The sequence below is a fragment of the Rhea pennata genome, chromosome 31 (assembly GCF_028389875.1).
Source record: "Rhea pennata isolate bPtePen1 chromosome 31, bPtePen1.pri, whole genome shotgun sequence".
Taxonomy (NCBI): domain Eukaryota; kingdom Metazoa; phylum Chordata; class Aves; order Rheiformes; family Rheidae; genus Rhea; species Rhea pennata.
The window spans coordinates 2,908,984-2,924,447 of record NC_084693.1 but is presented as its reverse complement, the minus strand read 5'-3'; the positions used below and the strand labels follow the sequence as shown (position 1 = coordinate 2,924,447).

At 66.0% G+C, this 15,464-nt stretch overlaps 2 protein-coding genes across 2 annotated transcripts; one reads left to right on the top strand and one right to left on the bottom strand.

The window, feature by feature from the left end:
- The first annotated feature begins 1,762 nt into the window (after positions 1–1,762).
- KCNJ10 (potassium inwardly rectifying channel subfamily J member 10) lies at positions 1,763–9,685 on the top strand. Its single transcript, XM_062598073.1, has 2 exons — positions 1,763–1,870; positions 7,640–9,685. Exon 2 carries the CDS (start codon positions 7,640–7,642, stop codon positions 8,774–8,776), a length of 1,137 nt encoding a protein of 378 aa, XP_062454057.1. The 5' UTR covers positions 1,763–1,870; the 3' UTR covers positions 8,777–9,685.
- Positions 9,686–9,961: 276 nt separating this feature from the next.
- F11R (F11 receptor) lies at positions 9,962–14,056 on the bottom strand. The gene is made up of 9 exons (XM_062598074.1): positions 13,715–14,056; positions 13,498–13,554; positions 13,263–13,376; positions 13,038–13,181; positions 12,293–12,495; positions 12,109–12,211; positions 11,457–11,568; positions 11,016–11,064; positions 9,962–10,379 (listed from the first exon to the last, which is right to left on the bottom strand). Exons 1-9 carry the CDS (start codon positions 13,992–13,994, stop codon positions 10,344–10,346), a joined length of 1,098 nt encoding a protein of 365 aa, XP_062454058.1. The 5' UTR covers positions 13,995–14,056; the 3' UTR covers positions 9,962–10,343.
- Positions 14,057–15,464: the final 1,408 nt, after the last annotated feature.

Here is a 15,464-nt window from a genome sequence, read left to right as displayed (position 1 = left end):
CCGGGGCGGGGAGGGGGGAGCAGGGGCTCGCACACGCGCATGGGCCTAGCCCAGGTACCGCTTTGGTAGCCACGGCTCCCACATTGCTAGCGGCGGCTTTCGCTTTACTAGCCGCAGCTCCCGCATCGCTACTTGGGGCTCTGCCATCGCTAGCCACGGATCCCCCTTTGCTAGCCAATGCTCCCCCGCTGCTAGCCAGGGCTCCCCTCTCACTAGCCAGGGCTTCCCCACTGCTGGCCAGACTCCCCCATCACTAGCCAGGGCTCCCCTCTCACTAGCCAGGGCTCCCCCACTGCTAGCCAGGCTCCACTAACACTAGCCAGGCTCCCCTCTCACTAGCCAGGGCTCCCCCACTGCTAGCCAGGCTCCCCTAACACTAGCCAGGCTCCCCTCTCACTAGCCAGGGTTCCCCCACTGCTAGCCAGGCTCCCCTATCACTAGCCAGGGCTCCCCTGCTGCCTTCCAGGCTCCCCCATCAGTAGCCAGGGCTCCTCCACTGCTAGCCCAGGGGTCCCCTTCAGTAGCCACGGCTCCCATGGTCACTAGCTGGGGTGCTCTCACTGGTAGTGAGGGCCCCCGGCTGAGCCCCCCACCCTCACTCCGGGTGGCTCCCAGGGGCTGCAGCCCCCGGATGGGGTTATCCTGGGGGGAGGGGGGAAGAGTGTGAGCATAGGTGCCTCTGTGCGTGTGCAGGTGTATGTGTGCAGGTGTGTAAGTGCATGTGTATGCACGTGTGCGCCTGTGCATACAAGTATCCATGCATGTGTACCCGGGTACGGTGTATGTATGCACGTGTGTGCATGTGCATGTGCGTGTGTGCGTGTGTGAGCCTCTGGGTGTGCGTTTAGCGCTGAGCACGGGTGTACGTACGTGTGCGCACAGAGGTGACACGATGTCCCCCCCCCCGCTCGCTCCCATGGTTCCTCCTGTCACCCCCCCCATGAGCACTCACACTCACACTCACCCCCCCCCCCCGCCCCAGGCTACAGCACCATGTGCGGGCACCAGCGGGTGCCAGTGCCCAAGGCCCGGTGCTGGTGCCTGGCACCAGTGCCCGGCGGACCCTGCCCAGTGCCTGTGCCCGGTGCTGGTGCCCGGCAGGCTCTGCCTGGTGCCAGTGCCCAGTGCCGGTGCCTTGCAGGCCCTGCCCAGTGCCGGTACCCGGTGCCAGTGCCCGGTGCCAGTGCCCGGTGGACCCTGGTCAGTGCTGGTACCTGACACTCGGTGCCGGTGCCCAGTGCTGGTGCCCAGTGCCGGTGCCTCGTGGACCCTGCCCAGTGCCAGTGCTGATGCCTGACACCTGGTGCCTGGTGCCCAGTGCCGGTGCCTGGTGCCCGGTGCCGGTGCCAGTACCCAATACCAAGTGCCAGCTCTCAGTGCTGGTTCCAGTACCCAATGCCTGGTGCCAGTGCTGGTACCCGAAAACCGGTGCTGGTGCCCAACACCCGGTGCCGGTGCCCGGTGCCGGGTGCCGGCGCCGGTACCCGACGCCCGGTGCCGGTGCCGGTACCCGGTGCGCGTTGGCGGCGCCGGGGGCGGGTCCCGGCGCAGCCGCCCCCCCCCCTCTCCCGGGGGCCGGTAACGTGACCCGGGCCGGGCCGGCTCGTTTTCCACCCCATTAACCCCCCCCAACCCCCCCCCCCCCGGGCCGGGCCGGGCCCTCCCCGCGCCGGCTCCTCCCCCGCCCCCCGCGCCCCCTCCCCGGGCCCCGCTAATTGGTGCCGGCCGGGCCCGGCGAGGCGGCCCGGCCCGGGGGGGGCCGCTCGCCCCGACGGCCGGGCCCCGACGGCCATAAAGCCCATGGGGAGGCTGCGGCGGCGGCCGCGCTGAGCCAGGCCAGGGCGCCCCTGGGTGCCCCCTCCCGAGCAAGGTAAGGGGGCGCCCATTCCCTCCCCCCGACGGCGCGGGCACCGGGAAGGGAGGGGGGGAGCTCGAGGGGTCCCGCTCCCGTGTCGCCCTGTCCCATGCAGCCCCCCCCGCCATCCTCCTCCTCCTTTCCCCCCCCCAACCTCGGAGGTCCCGGCGTCGCTCCTGGCCGCCCCCCACGGCTGCGATGTGTCCCGCTGTCTGTGCCCCTGTGGTGTCCCCCCCCGTCCCCATATCCCCGTGTCCCCATATCTCCATGTCCCCATATCCGCGTGTCCCCTGTATCCCCCCCACCCCCATATCCCCGTGTCCCCATATCCCTGTGCCCCCCCAACCCCATATCCCTGTGTCCCTCCTGTCCCCATACCCCCATTCCCTGTGTCCCCTCCTTCCCCATACCCTCATGTCCCCCACACCCCTGGCTGCGAGTCCCTGCGTCCCCCCGCCATCCCCTGTGTCCCCTGTCCCTGTGGCTGTCTCCCCCCCCTCCCCCCCATCCCATCGGGGAGCCGGGCAGACGGACAGCAGGATGGACGGAGGGATACTGCCCCTCCCTGCCCTGCCCACCCCTCTGGCCTCCCCTCCCCAAGCATCCCCGGGGTGTGGGGGGGGCACCGGCACCCCCAAGCCCCTATGGGCATCCCTACGGCACCCCAGGCAAGAGGCCTGAGGCCATGGGGATGGGCCCTTTGCACCCCAGGAGGTGAGTCCTAAATTGTGGACCTCCCCCCCTCCAGCCACCAAGGCCCCCACAGTGGCACCTTAACTCCATGCTGGAGTTACGGGGTCCTGCCCCCCCCCAACCAGTGTAACAACATGGGGCGGCCTCAGCCTGGCACTGGGTGGGGGGGATGGGACTGTTCCCCCCCCCCCGCAACCCACCCACCGCTGTCCCCATGCCAGCCGGGACGCGGGGCAGCGCCGGTGGCCCCTGGGGCAAGGACGTTTCAAGGACACGCTGACCCGGATTAACCGGGCTGCGGGTTACCTGTACTCGGGATGAGCTGTACTCCGGATTAGCCGGGCCGGGGGGTTACCTGTACTCCGGATTAGCTGTACTCTGGATTAGCAGCCCCGTCCCGGGGCCGGGCTGCGCGTTATCCCAGTTACGGGCTAGTTAAGACGCGGCCCGACCCCGCTGCGGGTTACCCGCGCTGCAGATCCGCCGGGCTTGAGGGTTAACTGGGCAGCGGGTTAACTGGGCAGCGGGTTAACCAGGCAGTGGGTTAACCGGGCAGCAGGTTGACCAGGCAATGGGTTAAACAAGCAGTGAGTTAACCAGGCAGTGGGTTAACCAGGCAGCGGGTTAACCAGGCTGCAGGATGACTGCGCTGTGGGTTAACCAGACTAGGGCTAAACCGGCCCATAGGCTAACACAGAATAACTCGGCGGGTGGGTTAACCGGGCCGCGGGTTAACCGGGGCACGGGTTAACCGGGGCGCGGGTTAGCGAGGCTGCCGCCGGGCCCCGTGGCACTGACCTGCCGCCGGGTGGATTCTCTGATGGCTACGTGGGGGGCTGAGCCGGGCGCCGGCCCCTTCCCGAGGGTCCCCGAGCGCCCTGAAATCCCGCAGCTCCGTCGCCGCCGCTCCCTGCAACCCCCCCTCCCCCCAAAAAAATCCAGTTTTATCCACCCGGATCATCGGCTCCGAACCGCCGCTGGCCCGGCCGGAGCCTGTGGGAGCCCCCCCCGCCCCATGGCCAAGTGGCTCAGGGCCACGGCACCCAGAGGCCGCCTGGAAAAGCTCCCAGGTCCCGTCGGAGGGAGACGGACAGACAGACGCTCGGCTCCAGCTCGCTTTCCCTCGGAGGCTCCCACGCGTCCCGGCCGGAGCGGACGCGTGTGTCCCGTCCCGTCCCGTCCCGTCCCCCCCCGCCCCGGACACCGGGGCCCGCAGCGCCGGGTCGGGCTGGTTGATGCAGCGGGGAGAGCGCAGCAGCGCAGTGGATTCTCGGGTGTCTAAGGAGGGTTGTGCGCCATGCGCTGCAACAACCCCCCCCCCCAAAAAAATAATGATAATAATTGGGGGGCGGGGGCAAAGAAGGGCCCAGGCATCCGGCATCCGGGGGGCTTGCTGGCACCTTTGCAAAGCGAGCTGGGTGGCGAGACCCCCCCCCCCCACCACCACCGCCACCACCTCCAGGGAGGTGGCAGCAGCGGTGGTGGCAGCGATGGTGGCGGTGGCGGGGGGGGGTCCGACCCGGGGCGGGGGGGCCGCGGGGACGGCAGCGGGGCTGCGCGCCGTGCATGCTAACGAAGCGCGCTTCGTCAAAGCGCCTTTGTGCGCCCGGCAGCTCCATTGAGGCCTCTCCTCCGGGGCGCACAAAGGCGCCACTGTCCCCGTCCCCCCCCCCCTTGTCCCCGTCCCCGTTCCCCCCCCCCTTCCAGCACCCGGCTGCTTTCACAGCCTTCTCCCCCCCCCGCCCCAACCTCCCTTTCGCGCCGCCCCACGGGGACACACCGGGTCGGGGTGCTGGGTGGGGGGGCCCCCTTCCCTGTTCCCCCCCCCACCACTTGGTTCAACCCCCCCTTTCCCAGTTTCCCCCCAGTAAAGGGGGTCCCCAACATCCCACTTCAGGGGGTGCTGTGGGGCAGGAAAGGATGGAGATGGGGGGGGGGGACGCGCCTGGCACGGCGCCGGGCGTGGGAACGTTGCCCGGGTTGGCGGCGCCACCGGTTCCCCGACGTGGCCCCGATTTCCATCCCAACCCCCCCAACACACACACACACACCACCACCACCAGCACCCCCGGGGGGTCGGCTGGACGCCTGGGCCCTCGGCGGCGGCGGCCCGCGGGGCTCGGGGCGGCCGCGGGGGCAAAGCGCGGCGCGGCGGGTTAATGTGCAACGGGGGCGCGGGCGGGTGGCAGCGGCGCGGCCGTGCCCCGCGGGCACCGGCGAACAAGCGCCAGCTTGTCACAACCTGTGTCCGGGGCGCGGGAACCGGCGGGGGCCGGAGGGCACGGGGACGGGCGCACGCCGGCGCCGCGACCCCCGGAGGGGTGCGAGGACCCCGAGGAGGGGTGTAGAGATGGGTGCAGGGAAGCTGCGGTGGGGAGGGGGAGTGCAGAGACCTCAAAGATGGGTGCAAAGACCCTGGAGAAGGGTGCGGGGAGGGGTGCAAGGCTGCTGGTGGGGTGCAAAGACTCCAGAGATGGGTGCAGGGACCCCAAGGAGGGGTGAAGGGACACCAGAGGTGGGTGCAGGGACCACAGAGAGGGGTGCAAGGAAGCTGGGGGGGTGCAAGGACCCAGAGATGGGTTCAGGGACCCCAGAGAGGGTACAAGGACTGCAGAGATGGGTGCAGGGACCCCAAGGAGGGGTGTAAGAACCCCAGAGATGGGTGCAGGGACCTCAGAGAGTGGTGCAGGGAAGCTAGGGGATGCAAGGACTCCAGAAGTGGGTGCAGGGACCAAGGAGGGGTGTAAGGATCCCAGAGGTGGGTGCAGGGACTACAAAGAGGGTGCAGAGAGAGCAGAGAGGGGTGCAAGGCTGCTGGGGGGGGGGGTGCAAGGACCCCAGAGATGGGTGCAGGGACTCCAAGGAGGGGTACAAGCACCCTGGTGGGTGGAAGGACCCCAAAGAGGGGTGCAGGGACTGCAGAGATGGGTGCAGGGAAGCCAAGGAGGTGCAAGGCCCCCAGAGATGGGTGCAGGACCCCAGAGGGGGGACAGAGACTCTAAAGAAGGGTGCCTGGGTGTTGTGGGGGGGGACATGGTGGTGCCCCCCCCCTCCAGGCTGAGGCTTGGGACAGGTGGCTTGGGGACCACCCGTGTCCGGGCACGGAGCCACGTCACAGCCGTGAGTCCATGGGCGACCTCCACGTCCCGCTCTCCCCTCGGTCCCCGGCATCCCCGGGGGAAACTGAGGCATGGGGTGGCCACGAGCCCCCGATGCAGCTCGTGTCCCCATGCCTGTGCAGTGGCTTCATGACGTGCAGCAGCTTTGGGGACAGGCGGCAGCCCTGGGGACACGACAGATCTGGGATGCGTAGGGGCTCTAGGGACCCGGTGGCTCTGGGACACGTGGCAGCTCTGGGGACACGTGGTGGCTCTGCGGACACGGCAGCTCTTGGGGGGGGCACATGGTGGCTCTAGGGGACATGGTGACTCCAGTGACACACGGTGGCTCTGGGGACACCCAGCAGCTCAGGAGAGCACAGGCAGGTGGCAGTCCATGCCACCGTCCCTCCAGGTCCCATTGCCACCATCCCCTCCACGAGCCTGCACGCCGCCCCCGCGTCCCCGCGAGGACGCCGAAGTGCACGGGCAGGGACGCCCGCGGGGCTGCGCCTGTCGGGGATGGGGACAGGCCACGGCCGCGCTGGGACAAGGTGACACTGTGGTGGCTCTGCCCACATCCCGTTCCGTCCCCGCGTCTCCTCCCCCCTCATTCGGGAAAGTCCGGAGCAGTGCCACCCACGGCGGTGGGGCCCCCGGAGGTGCCACCGCGTCCCCAACATCCTCGGCACGCTGCCCGCCAGCCTGGCCACCTCCGGGTCACCTCCTCGCCAGGGGTGACACGCGGTGGCCGCCAGGCATTGAGGTGGCTCCAAGGGCCTTTTCTGCGGCCGCCGCCGGGAACGGGGCCGGGGACGGAAACGGGGCCGGCGGCGCCGCCAGCGATTTGTCTCTGTCACTTCCCATTTACCGCCACCGTCCTCTTCCTCCCTGGGGACGATTCAAACCTCTCGCCATCTCCAACGCAGGGGGCAAAGCCAGGCCAGGACGCCTGGGCCCCCTCTGGAGTCCCTGCCAGCCCACGTGCCACCCCTGCTTGGCACGAGCCCCTGCAGGGGAAACTGAGGCACAGAGGTGCCCGGCGCGGGAACAGCTGGGGACGTGCCTGGGGTGCGATGGGAACCGGGGCCACGGCGCCCGCCGGGCACCCACAGCCGGCGCCCGCACCCACGGAGCGAGGAAGGGGTGAATAAGGGGATGGGTGAAGGTGTGGATGGATGGACAGACGGGGCAGACGGCTGGATGTGTCCATATGTGGATGGATAGATGGAGGAAGGGCTACACAGATGGATACAGGTAGGGATGGATGGACGGACAGACAGGTGGACAGGTAAATGCATGGATGGACGATGGATGGATGGAGGGAGAAATGCGTGGAGAGACAGATGGTCAGATGGACAGACAGGTGGGCAGGTAAACGGAAAGATGGATGCATGGAGAGGTGGATGGTCAGATGGACAGACAGGTGGACAGGTAAATGTCTGGATGGATGCATGCATGCATGCACGCACACAGACAGGTGGACAAAGTGGTGGGGGGTGGAAGGATGGCTGGGCAGATGGATGGACAGACGGGTGCTCGGCTGGACGGCCAGGCAGCCAGTTGCTGGAGGGATGGGAACAACAGCAGGCGCCCACGAGGTGCCATGAGTCCGTCAGGCCTCTCATCCGCTGGCCAGCGCCACGTCCCTCCCACCGTGGGAACTGGGCAACGGCACCCATCCATCCATTGACCCATCCACGCATCCTCTCCTTTCCATCCACCCGACATCCCGTCCGGCCACTGCTCATCCCGCCACCCCCCTCTCTGTCCCTCCACTCAACACACTCCATCCATCCGTCTCCATCCATCCGTCTCCTTCCGTCCATCTGTCTGTCCATCCCCTCCACGCACGCCATCCACCCATCCAACCACTCTGTCCCATCCATCCTCCCTCTCCTCTATGGCCCCCAAGGTCCCCACGAGCCCACCCCAGGGAGCCCCACTGCCTCATGGCAGCTCCTCACCGTGCCCCCATTGCCATCTCTTCCAGATGACGTCGGCCACGAAGGTGTACTACAGCCAGACCACCCAGACCGACAGCCGCCCCCTCATCGGCTCGGGCCTGCGCAAGCGCCGGGTGATGACCAAGGATGGCCGGAGCAACGTGCGGATGGAGCACATTGCTGACAAGCGCTTCCTGTACCTCAAGGACCTGTGGACGACCTTCATCGACATGCAGTGGCGGTACAAGCTGGTGCTCTTCTCTGCCACCTTTGCTGGCACCTGGTTTGCCTTTGGTGTCATCTGGTACCTGGTGGCCGTGATGCACGGGGACCTGCTGGAGTTTGACCCGCCGGCCAACCACACGCCGTGCGTCATGCAGGTGCACACGCTCACCGGCGCCTTCCTCTTCTCCCTCGAGTCCCAGACCACCATTGGCTATGGCTTCCGCTACATCAGCGAGGAGTGTCCGCTCGCTATCGTCCTGCTCATCACCCAGCTGGTCCTCACCACCATCATGGAGATCTTCATCACCGGCACCTTCCTGGCCAAGATCGCCCGGCCCAAGAAGCGAGCGGAGACCATCAAGTTCAGCCAAAACGCCGTGGTGGCCCAGCACAACGGCAAGACCTGCCTCATGATCCGCGTGGCCAACATGCGCAAGAGCCTCCTCATCGGCTGCCAGGTGACAGGCAAACTTCTCCAGACCCACCTCACCAAGGAGGGTGAGAGCGTCCGGCTCAACCAGGTCAACGTGGACTTCCAGGTGGACACGTCCTCTGACAGCCCCTTCCTCATCCTGCCCCTCACCTTCTACCACGTGGTGGACGACGCCAGCCCCTTCCGGGACATGGCCTTGCGGACGGGCGAAGGCGACTTCGAGCTCGTGGTGATCCTCAGCGGCACCGTGGAGTCCACCAGCGCCACGTGCCAGGTGCGCACGTCCTACCTGCCCGAGGAGATCCTCTGGGGCTACGAGTTCACGCCAGCCATCTCCCTCTCGGCCAGCGGCAAGTACGTAGCCGACTTCAGCCTCTTCGACCAGGTGGTGAAGGTGTCGGCGCCCTGCTGCGTCCATGAGACTGTCCGGTTCGGGGATCCCGAGAAGGTCAAGCTGGAGGAGTCCTTCCGGGAGGCGGAGGAGCGGGAGGGAGCGCCGCTGAGCGTCCGCATCAGCAACGTCTGAGCCGCCGGCGCCCGCAGACGTCGCCGGCTCTTCCCCCCGCCCCGTTCTGGCTCTCACCATCCTCCCAGGTCTTTCCCCTTCCTTATCGCACAGGGCAGCTCCCTCGGGCCCCGGGCTGCTGGGGAGCCCCATGGGCGCTCGCTCAACGGTGGGACGGGCATCCTCTGCTCCAGCTTGGCCAAGGACAGGTCTGTCCTCGTCCCCTCCCACCTAATGCTCTGCCAATGCCAGCTAGAAAGGTCCCCAGGTGCTGGCCATGGCCATGGGGATGGCGGGCACAATCCTGCTGGGAGACGCTGGCCCCTGGGGGGACGCGGACACCTCCGGCCACCTTGGGACGCCCGCGGTCACGGTTCCCGGTCATCGGTCTCTGCTGACTCGGAGCAACCTCGTTCCTCGGAGGAAGGTCCAGGATCCCCTGGCCGGGAAGCGCCGAGACCCGACGCGCTCGTCGCGGAGCGGGAGTGGGCCGCGCCGCGAGGGGACGCGGCGGCGCGGCGCCCCGCGGGAGGGGACGGGGCCCCGCGGCCCTCAAGCAACCCCGCTGCTGCTAACGTAGAGCCTCTGCCTATTAACGCGTCCTTACCCCCGGGTGGGGGGAAAAACCACCGCCGCTCTGGGGCTGGGCTGTAGGGCCTGTTAATCCCTCGCTGCACTGAGTCCAGGTTACATATACATATATATATATATATAGTTCCACTAATATATATATATACACACATACATTATATATATATATATATATAAATTGGGAAGAAACGTTTTACCCACTGGAAAGACTCGCTCACTAAATGCCCTGCTTCTGCCAGGGGCACGTCGTGGGTTTGGGGGATTTTTTTTCTTTTTTTTCTCCTCCTGCATTTTGGGGAGGGAGAAAAAACAAAAAGAAATTGCTAAATAAAAGTTATCTTCGTGGTTGGGAAGGGCTCTGCTGCGCCCGCTCGCTGCTGGACCAGAGGATGCTCAGGGGTGGGACCGGTGGTGATACCGGTAGGGTCCCTGGTTGTAGGGGTCTCTGGTTGTAGGGGTCCCCGTTGGGTTGTCCCCACGGTGGCCGGCAGCTCGTGGCCCAAACCACGTCCCCAACGGAGGCGTGGGGTCAGGAGAGCTTGTCCCCACCTCGTCCCCAACGCGTGGCCCTGTCCCCCCCACCCACCCACCAAGGAAAGGGCGCCGGGCGCTCCGTACAGGGACATGGGTTTTATTTATTGCCAGCAATGGAAACCAGAAGTCATCACACAAGTGGTTTAGACCACGGAACGAGCCCAGCGCCGGGTACGGGGCAGAGGCAGGACCGGCCCCCTCCGAGTCACGGCCGGGACGTGGCTCCCACGGGGACGTAGGGGAAGGGAATAAGGCATCGGGTAGCCAAAGGGGGGGGGGGGGGGGGGGAAAAAGGATGAGACATGAGACCTCCCCTGAAAAATCAAGGGGGGCTGAAGTGACACTGAAAAGGCACCACGTGACACTTAAAAAAAAAAAAAAAATTAAAATCATGGCATAGCTACAGTAATTCAGAAACATTTACAACAGTTCTTGGTGAGGGAGCAGCAGCTCCGGCAACGCTTCACACCAGGAAGGACGACGTCTGTTTGAACTCTCCCTGCGGACGGAAAGGGGACGGGGGGGGGGGGGAACGGGGACGTCACCGGCGCCGTTCCCTGCAGCCGGCTCAGGGACGGGCCCCGGCCGGCGGTGCCGAGCGCAGAGACCGCGCTTCCGCCCAGCCCGCAAGTCCCCCCGCGGCGGGCGGGCGGGCGGACGGACGGGGGAGACTCGCGGGCTGCCGATCTCCGGCCCGCGAGGGGCCTCTGCCGTCGGACACGGCGCCGGCGGCGCCTGCAGACGGAAGAGGCAGAGGACCAAGGAGGCCCTGGGGTGGCTTGGGGACAGGCGGCGGCCGCAGGAGGGCCTGGCCGCTGGCCCCCAAGCGGGACCAGTTTCCAGCCCCCCGAGGAGCCCGGCTTGCTTTAAAAGCCACCAGCAGCACGAGACGTCATGGAGCACAGCGGCGGGGGGGGACACCCTGCTGCTGGCTCGGGGCTCACGGCAGCCCTGTAGCTCCTGGGGACGCTCAGAGAAAGGCTCCACTGTCACCCTGGAGCCCAAGCGGGGTTTGAGGGCAACCCCTCGGGGGAACGTGACACAACCACACGGTTCCCATCACCACCCGCACCCCCTTTACACCCCACAGGGCAAACAGTCGCCAGGGCGAACAGCTCGTGGTCGGCGTACTCACTTCGCTCCGGTGCGAGGGCTGGCTGTAAATGACCTTCTTGCTGGTGGTGCTGGAGAAGGAGAGAGCGTTAGGACCCTTCCTGAGCTCCCCCGGCCACCCCCAAGCACCTGGTGACGCCGGGTCACCGCGTCCCCAGCCTGGCAGGAGCGCTGGCACCCAGCGCTGGGCACAGCCCCTCCGGTCTGCTCCCACGAGGGCTGGGAGAGGAATCGCTGCGCCAGGGCAAACCCCGGAGAGATCCCACCCGCTCCCATCAGCGGAGATCCGGAGGGACCAGCAGTCGGCTGCATTACGGGTTCACTTACTCTCTTCTCTCTGAAAAGAAGAACAGGACTGTCAGGGGGACGGCAGAGAAAGCGGGTCCCGGCGCACACGTGGGCCGGTCCCCGGGGCCACCACGGCCAACGCCGCGCGCTCGGAGATCAACGCGCGGCCCAGCACTCACTGCTGAAGAAGCCCCGCGTGTAGGCGAACCAGACGCCGAAGGCCACGAGCGCCAGCACCATCAGCAGGACCACAACCGCGGCCACGATGCCGCCCACGTTGACTTCGCCTGGCGGGAGAGGACCGGGCTGTTGGAAGGATCCCTGCCCTGGGCGCAAGACCGGCTTACGCTGGGCACGACGTGGAAACTCTTAGCTGAACGCTCGCAAACCCAGCAGGGACACGCAGAAGCGCCGTTTAAGGACCATGACAGGGGTCGGAGGGGATCTGGGGGTCTCCGGTCCAACCCCTGCTCAAAGCAGGGTCAACATCCAAGCTGGATCGAACGCAGAGTTGGATCAGGTTGCCCAAACGAGACCAAGGCAAGTTTCCAGCATCTCCAAGGACACCTTTACCCCATTCCCCCTCGTTCCACATGCTCCTTTCAGCCCAGGACACCATACAGCAGGGTCATTAACAGCACAGCTAATTAATGCATCTCTGAACCTTGAGCGCTAGAAAGATGAACTAGTTTGGGGTAATACTTTAGCCTAGACACTGGTCCACCTCAGAACACAGTTTGTGCCAGACATTCAAAACAGACAAGGCCTAGCAGGGCCTCACGTGGGGACAGACGCACGCTCTCTGCCCCCACTACCCCGTTTCTTACTGGCTTCCATGTGGATGGCCTCCGATCTCTGGGGGGACCCCACGTTATTCGAGGCCTCGCAGTAGTAGTCACCGGTGTCGAAGCTGCTCACGGGCTCGAAAGTCTAGGTAGGAGAGAAGATGGGGAGATAGCCCAGAGAAAGAGCTTGGGCTCCTGGAGTTCAGGGCCCCCCTTCCACACTCACCAGCACCCCAGTGGTGGAGTCCAGGCTGTAGGAGGAGTTCTTGAACGTCAGGCTGGTCTTGGGGTCCGCGGGCATCAGCATGCTGTTCTTGTACCACTGGAAGGTGGGCGGCGGCGAGGCGTCCGTCTCGGTGCATCGCAGCAGGGCCTTGCTGCCGATGGTGGCCGAGGTGGGCACGTGAGCCACGGGCTTGGAAGGAGGCACTGCCGGGAGAGGGCCGCGGTGAGGGCTCGCCCCGACGCCGAGGCACGGCCGCGCGCGGGGCTCAGGCCCGCGCTTCGTGTCTTGTCCAAGAGGCGCCCAAAGCTGGTGCTCAAAGACGTGCGAAAGAGAGAAGAGTTCGATCCCTCCCCGATCCCTGAACTAACCAGACACAGCCTGCAGCACGGTCACCTTCACGTTTAACGTTCACCCCCAAACAAACATTTTACTGAGCAAAGCGTCAAACGGAGGAGAGTCCCAGCTGCCAGGAGCATCTCTCTGAGGAACAGGCCACACCAGCCCCATCAGCTGAATCCCAGGTCACCGAAAGCAACGTCACCGCCGAGCCACCATGGGCCCGACATCGACCCCGAGACTCAGCGGTCTGCTGAGGTTCAGAAGGGCTGCGGGCTACAACGCTCCCGAAAGCTCTGCTCCCGGCCAGCATCATCCAGGGGAGCCGCCGGACTGGGAACGCTCGGTTAACCCGACCCCGCGGGCTCCAGAGCCCGCTGCCAACACGCGAGAGCGCGCCAGCGCGTACCTTGGACGATGAGGTTCACTTCCGACTTGGCGATCTGGCTGTTGTCCCCCACCACCTCGCAGATGTACTTGCCCGTGTCGGCCCGCGTCACCGTCGCGAAGTGGATCACGGTGGGCGAGAACCTCACGCGCGTTTTGTACGGCTCTGCGGGGAGAGAGCCGCGTAGGCAGCGAGCTCCGGCGCCCGGGCCGTGCCGCGCCGAGCCGAGCCGAGGGCGCCGCGTACCTGTGAGCTGCCCGCCGTAGTAGAAGAGCACGAGCGACGAGCCCTTCTGAAACTTCCACTCGATGCGAGGGTTGCTCGACTGCGAGCGAAACGCCGAGCAGGGGATGTCCGCGGCTGGTGGGAGAGAGAGAGGAGGGGAGAGCGGACGCTGAGCGGCGGCGCGCGGGGAGGGAACGGCTCCAAATCGCGCACGGCGTCAGCGCGCCGGAGCCCTCCCGGCCGGCGCGGCGCTTACGTTGGTTTTCAGGCACTTCTTTCGTCTCGGAGGTTATCTGGGCTCCTGCCAAGGATCCTGATGGGGAGAGAGGAAAAAAAAAAAAAAAAAAAAGAAAAAGCAGAGTTGAGACACGCCGGGGTGGGGGGTAAAACGGGGTCACGGAGCAGGGCAGGCTGGCACGCCGCGGCGCCCGGCGGCACCACGGCCCCGCGGGAGCCGGAAAGACCTGTCCTACCTGCTCCCACGTCGGGGCCACCCTGAGTTTCACGGGAAACCGGCCAGGACACGGCCGCCTCCGCTGCGGGAGTTTCACAACACCCCGCTCTCCAAATAGCCCTTCCCTGCGCACCCAGGCACGCGCCTCCCCTGCACGCCCGCGCACGCGGGCACGAGCCTTCCCCTGTAGCTGCTTTTACAAGGATTTTTAAAGCCTTTTTTTTGCTGTTGTTGTTTTTTCTTTCCTCCACTGCCAGCGCACGCGGAGGTACCAAGGGGAAACACCCCAAGCGTCGCATCCTGACCCGCTCGGCCCATTGGATTAACGGAAACGACAAGCCGGCGGCGGCGGAGAGCCCGTCCAGGGCTGCCGGATTTCGGCAGCCCCGGAGATCCCGCATCCCCTCCCTCCCAGCCCGAATCACCCGCCGGGAATTTGCCAAAAGCGGAGCGAGCGGCCGCAACGCCGAGCTGCTGGCGTCAGGCTCAAGCGTCGGGGCTCGATGTTCGAGGCCGGCACAGGTTTCCTGTAGGAAACCGCGCGCTCCCAGAGAGAGGAAGGGAAGACCAAACACACCCTGCGCCCGGGCCTGTGGCCAGTTCTCCATCCCACCCCGCACGGATGCTGCTCGACTCCTGGCACAGGAGGAAAAGAAAAAAAAAAAAAAAAATCCCGGGGCTGGTTTCAGCCTAGATAAGATTGGCCAAGCCCAGACAACGGGAACTCCCAATCCGAGCACCCCGGTGCGGATAACGTTGGGCGTCACTCTGCCTCCGGCCGATTTGCGCCCGAGCAGCTTGGCGCCGGGGCCTGGCAGGTCCCCGTCTCGCCGCAACCCTCTCCGGCTCCTTCGCCGGCTCTGTCACAACGCGTCAGGGTCCAGGCTCCTCTCCCGGCACCCGGTTTTGACAGATCTGGGTTGGGGAAGGAGCCGGGCGAGCAGCGAGAGCAGAACCAGCGAGGCAGAAAACCCCGGGGGCCGGGTGCCGGCGAGCGGTCGAGACCCGCCGCCGGCACCTCTCTTCCTGCGGCGGTTTGACCCCTTCCCAGGGGCTCGGGCGACGGCTCCGTAGACGGGAGCAAAGCACCAGGAAGAGTTTGAGTTTGTCCTCAGGAAACGGCCCCACTTCCCCTTCCTTGCAACACAAGGGCCGTGCTGCAAGCGGACTTCCCGGCCCGGCGGCTGTAACGCGAGTTCGGCCCGGGCTGCTTTGGAGCCCCCGCACGAGCCCCGAGACGTAGCAAAACCCAAATTCAGGCGGGCGCTATCGCCGCCGTCCGCCCCCCCACCCCACCCCAGGGCGCTGCGCCGCGTCGGCCGCACGGGACGGCTGCAGGCTAGCGCGGCACAAAAGCATTTTAATCCCGGTTAATTTGGAGCTGACTCCGCACCCGCTCCCAGAATTGACCCTGCACAATAGCGGGGACGGCAGAAGCACCGGGAAAGCCGCCGCCGAGCCAACTCGCGGCCGCCCGCGGCTCGGGGTGAGGCAACGGGTGCCCGTCGAAGCGGGAGATGCTTGAAATCAACTCCAAGAAAAATAATAATAATAATAATAATAATAAACAAATTCAGCCCTTGCCCCGGGCACGGGGTGGCCGCCCAGCCGCGGAGAAGGGCCGGGACGCGCCTGCTCTCGCCCAGCCTCCCAAGGTGGAGGAGAAAGACGCCGCGGCACCGATTTAACTTTGGCCTTTGTCAGCACGGGGCAATGTAAGAGGAGCTACACATTAACCCGAGACACCGAGAGCAGCGGTTAACTCCCAC

Coding starts and splice junctions, on each gene's coding strand:
- KCNJ10 (XM_062598073.1), top strand. CDS start 7,640: ATGACGTCGGCCACGAAGGTGTACTACAGCCAGACCACCCAGACCGAC.
- F11R (XM_062598074.1), bottom strand. CDS start 13,994: ATGCGACGCTTGGGGTGTTTCCCCTTGGTACCTCCGCGTGCGCTGGCA. Junction 13,555..13,714: donor TGGCCCCGACGTGGGAGCAG/GTAGGACAGGTC, acceptor TCTCCCCATCAG/GATCCTTGGCAGGAGCCCAG. Junction 12,496..13,037: donor AGTGAACCTCATCGTCCAAG/GTACGCGCTGGC, acceptor CTCTCCCGGCAG/TGCCTCCTTCCAAGCCCGTG.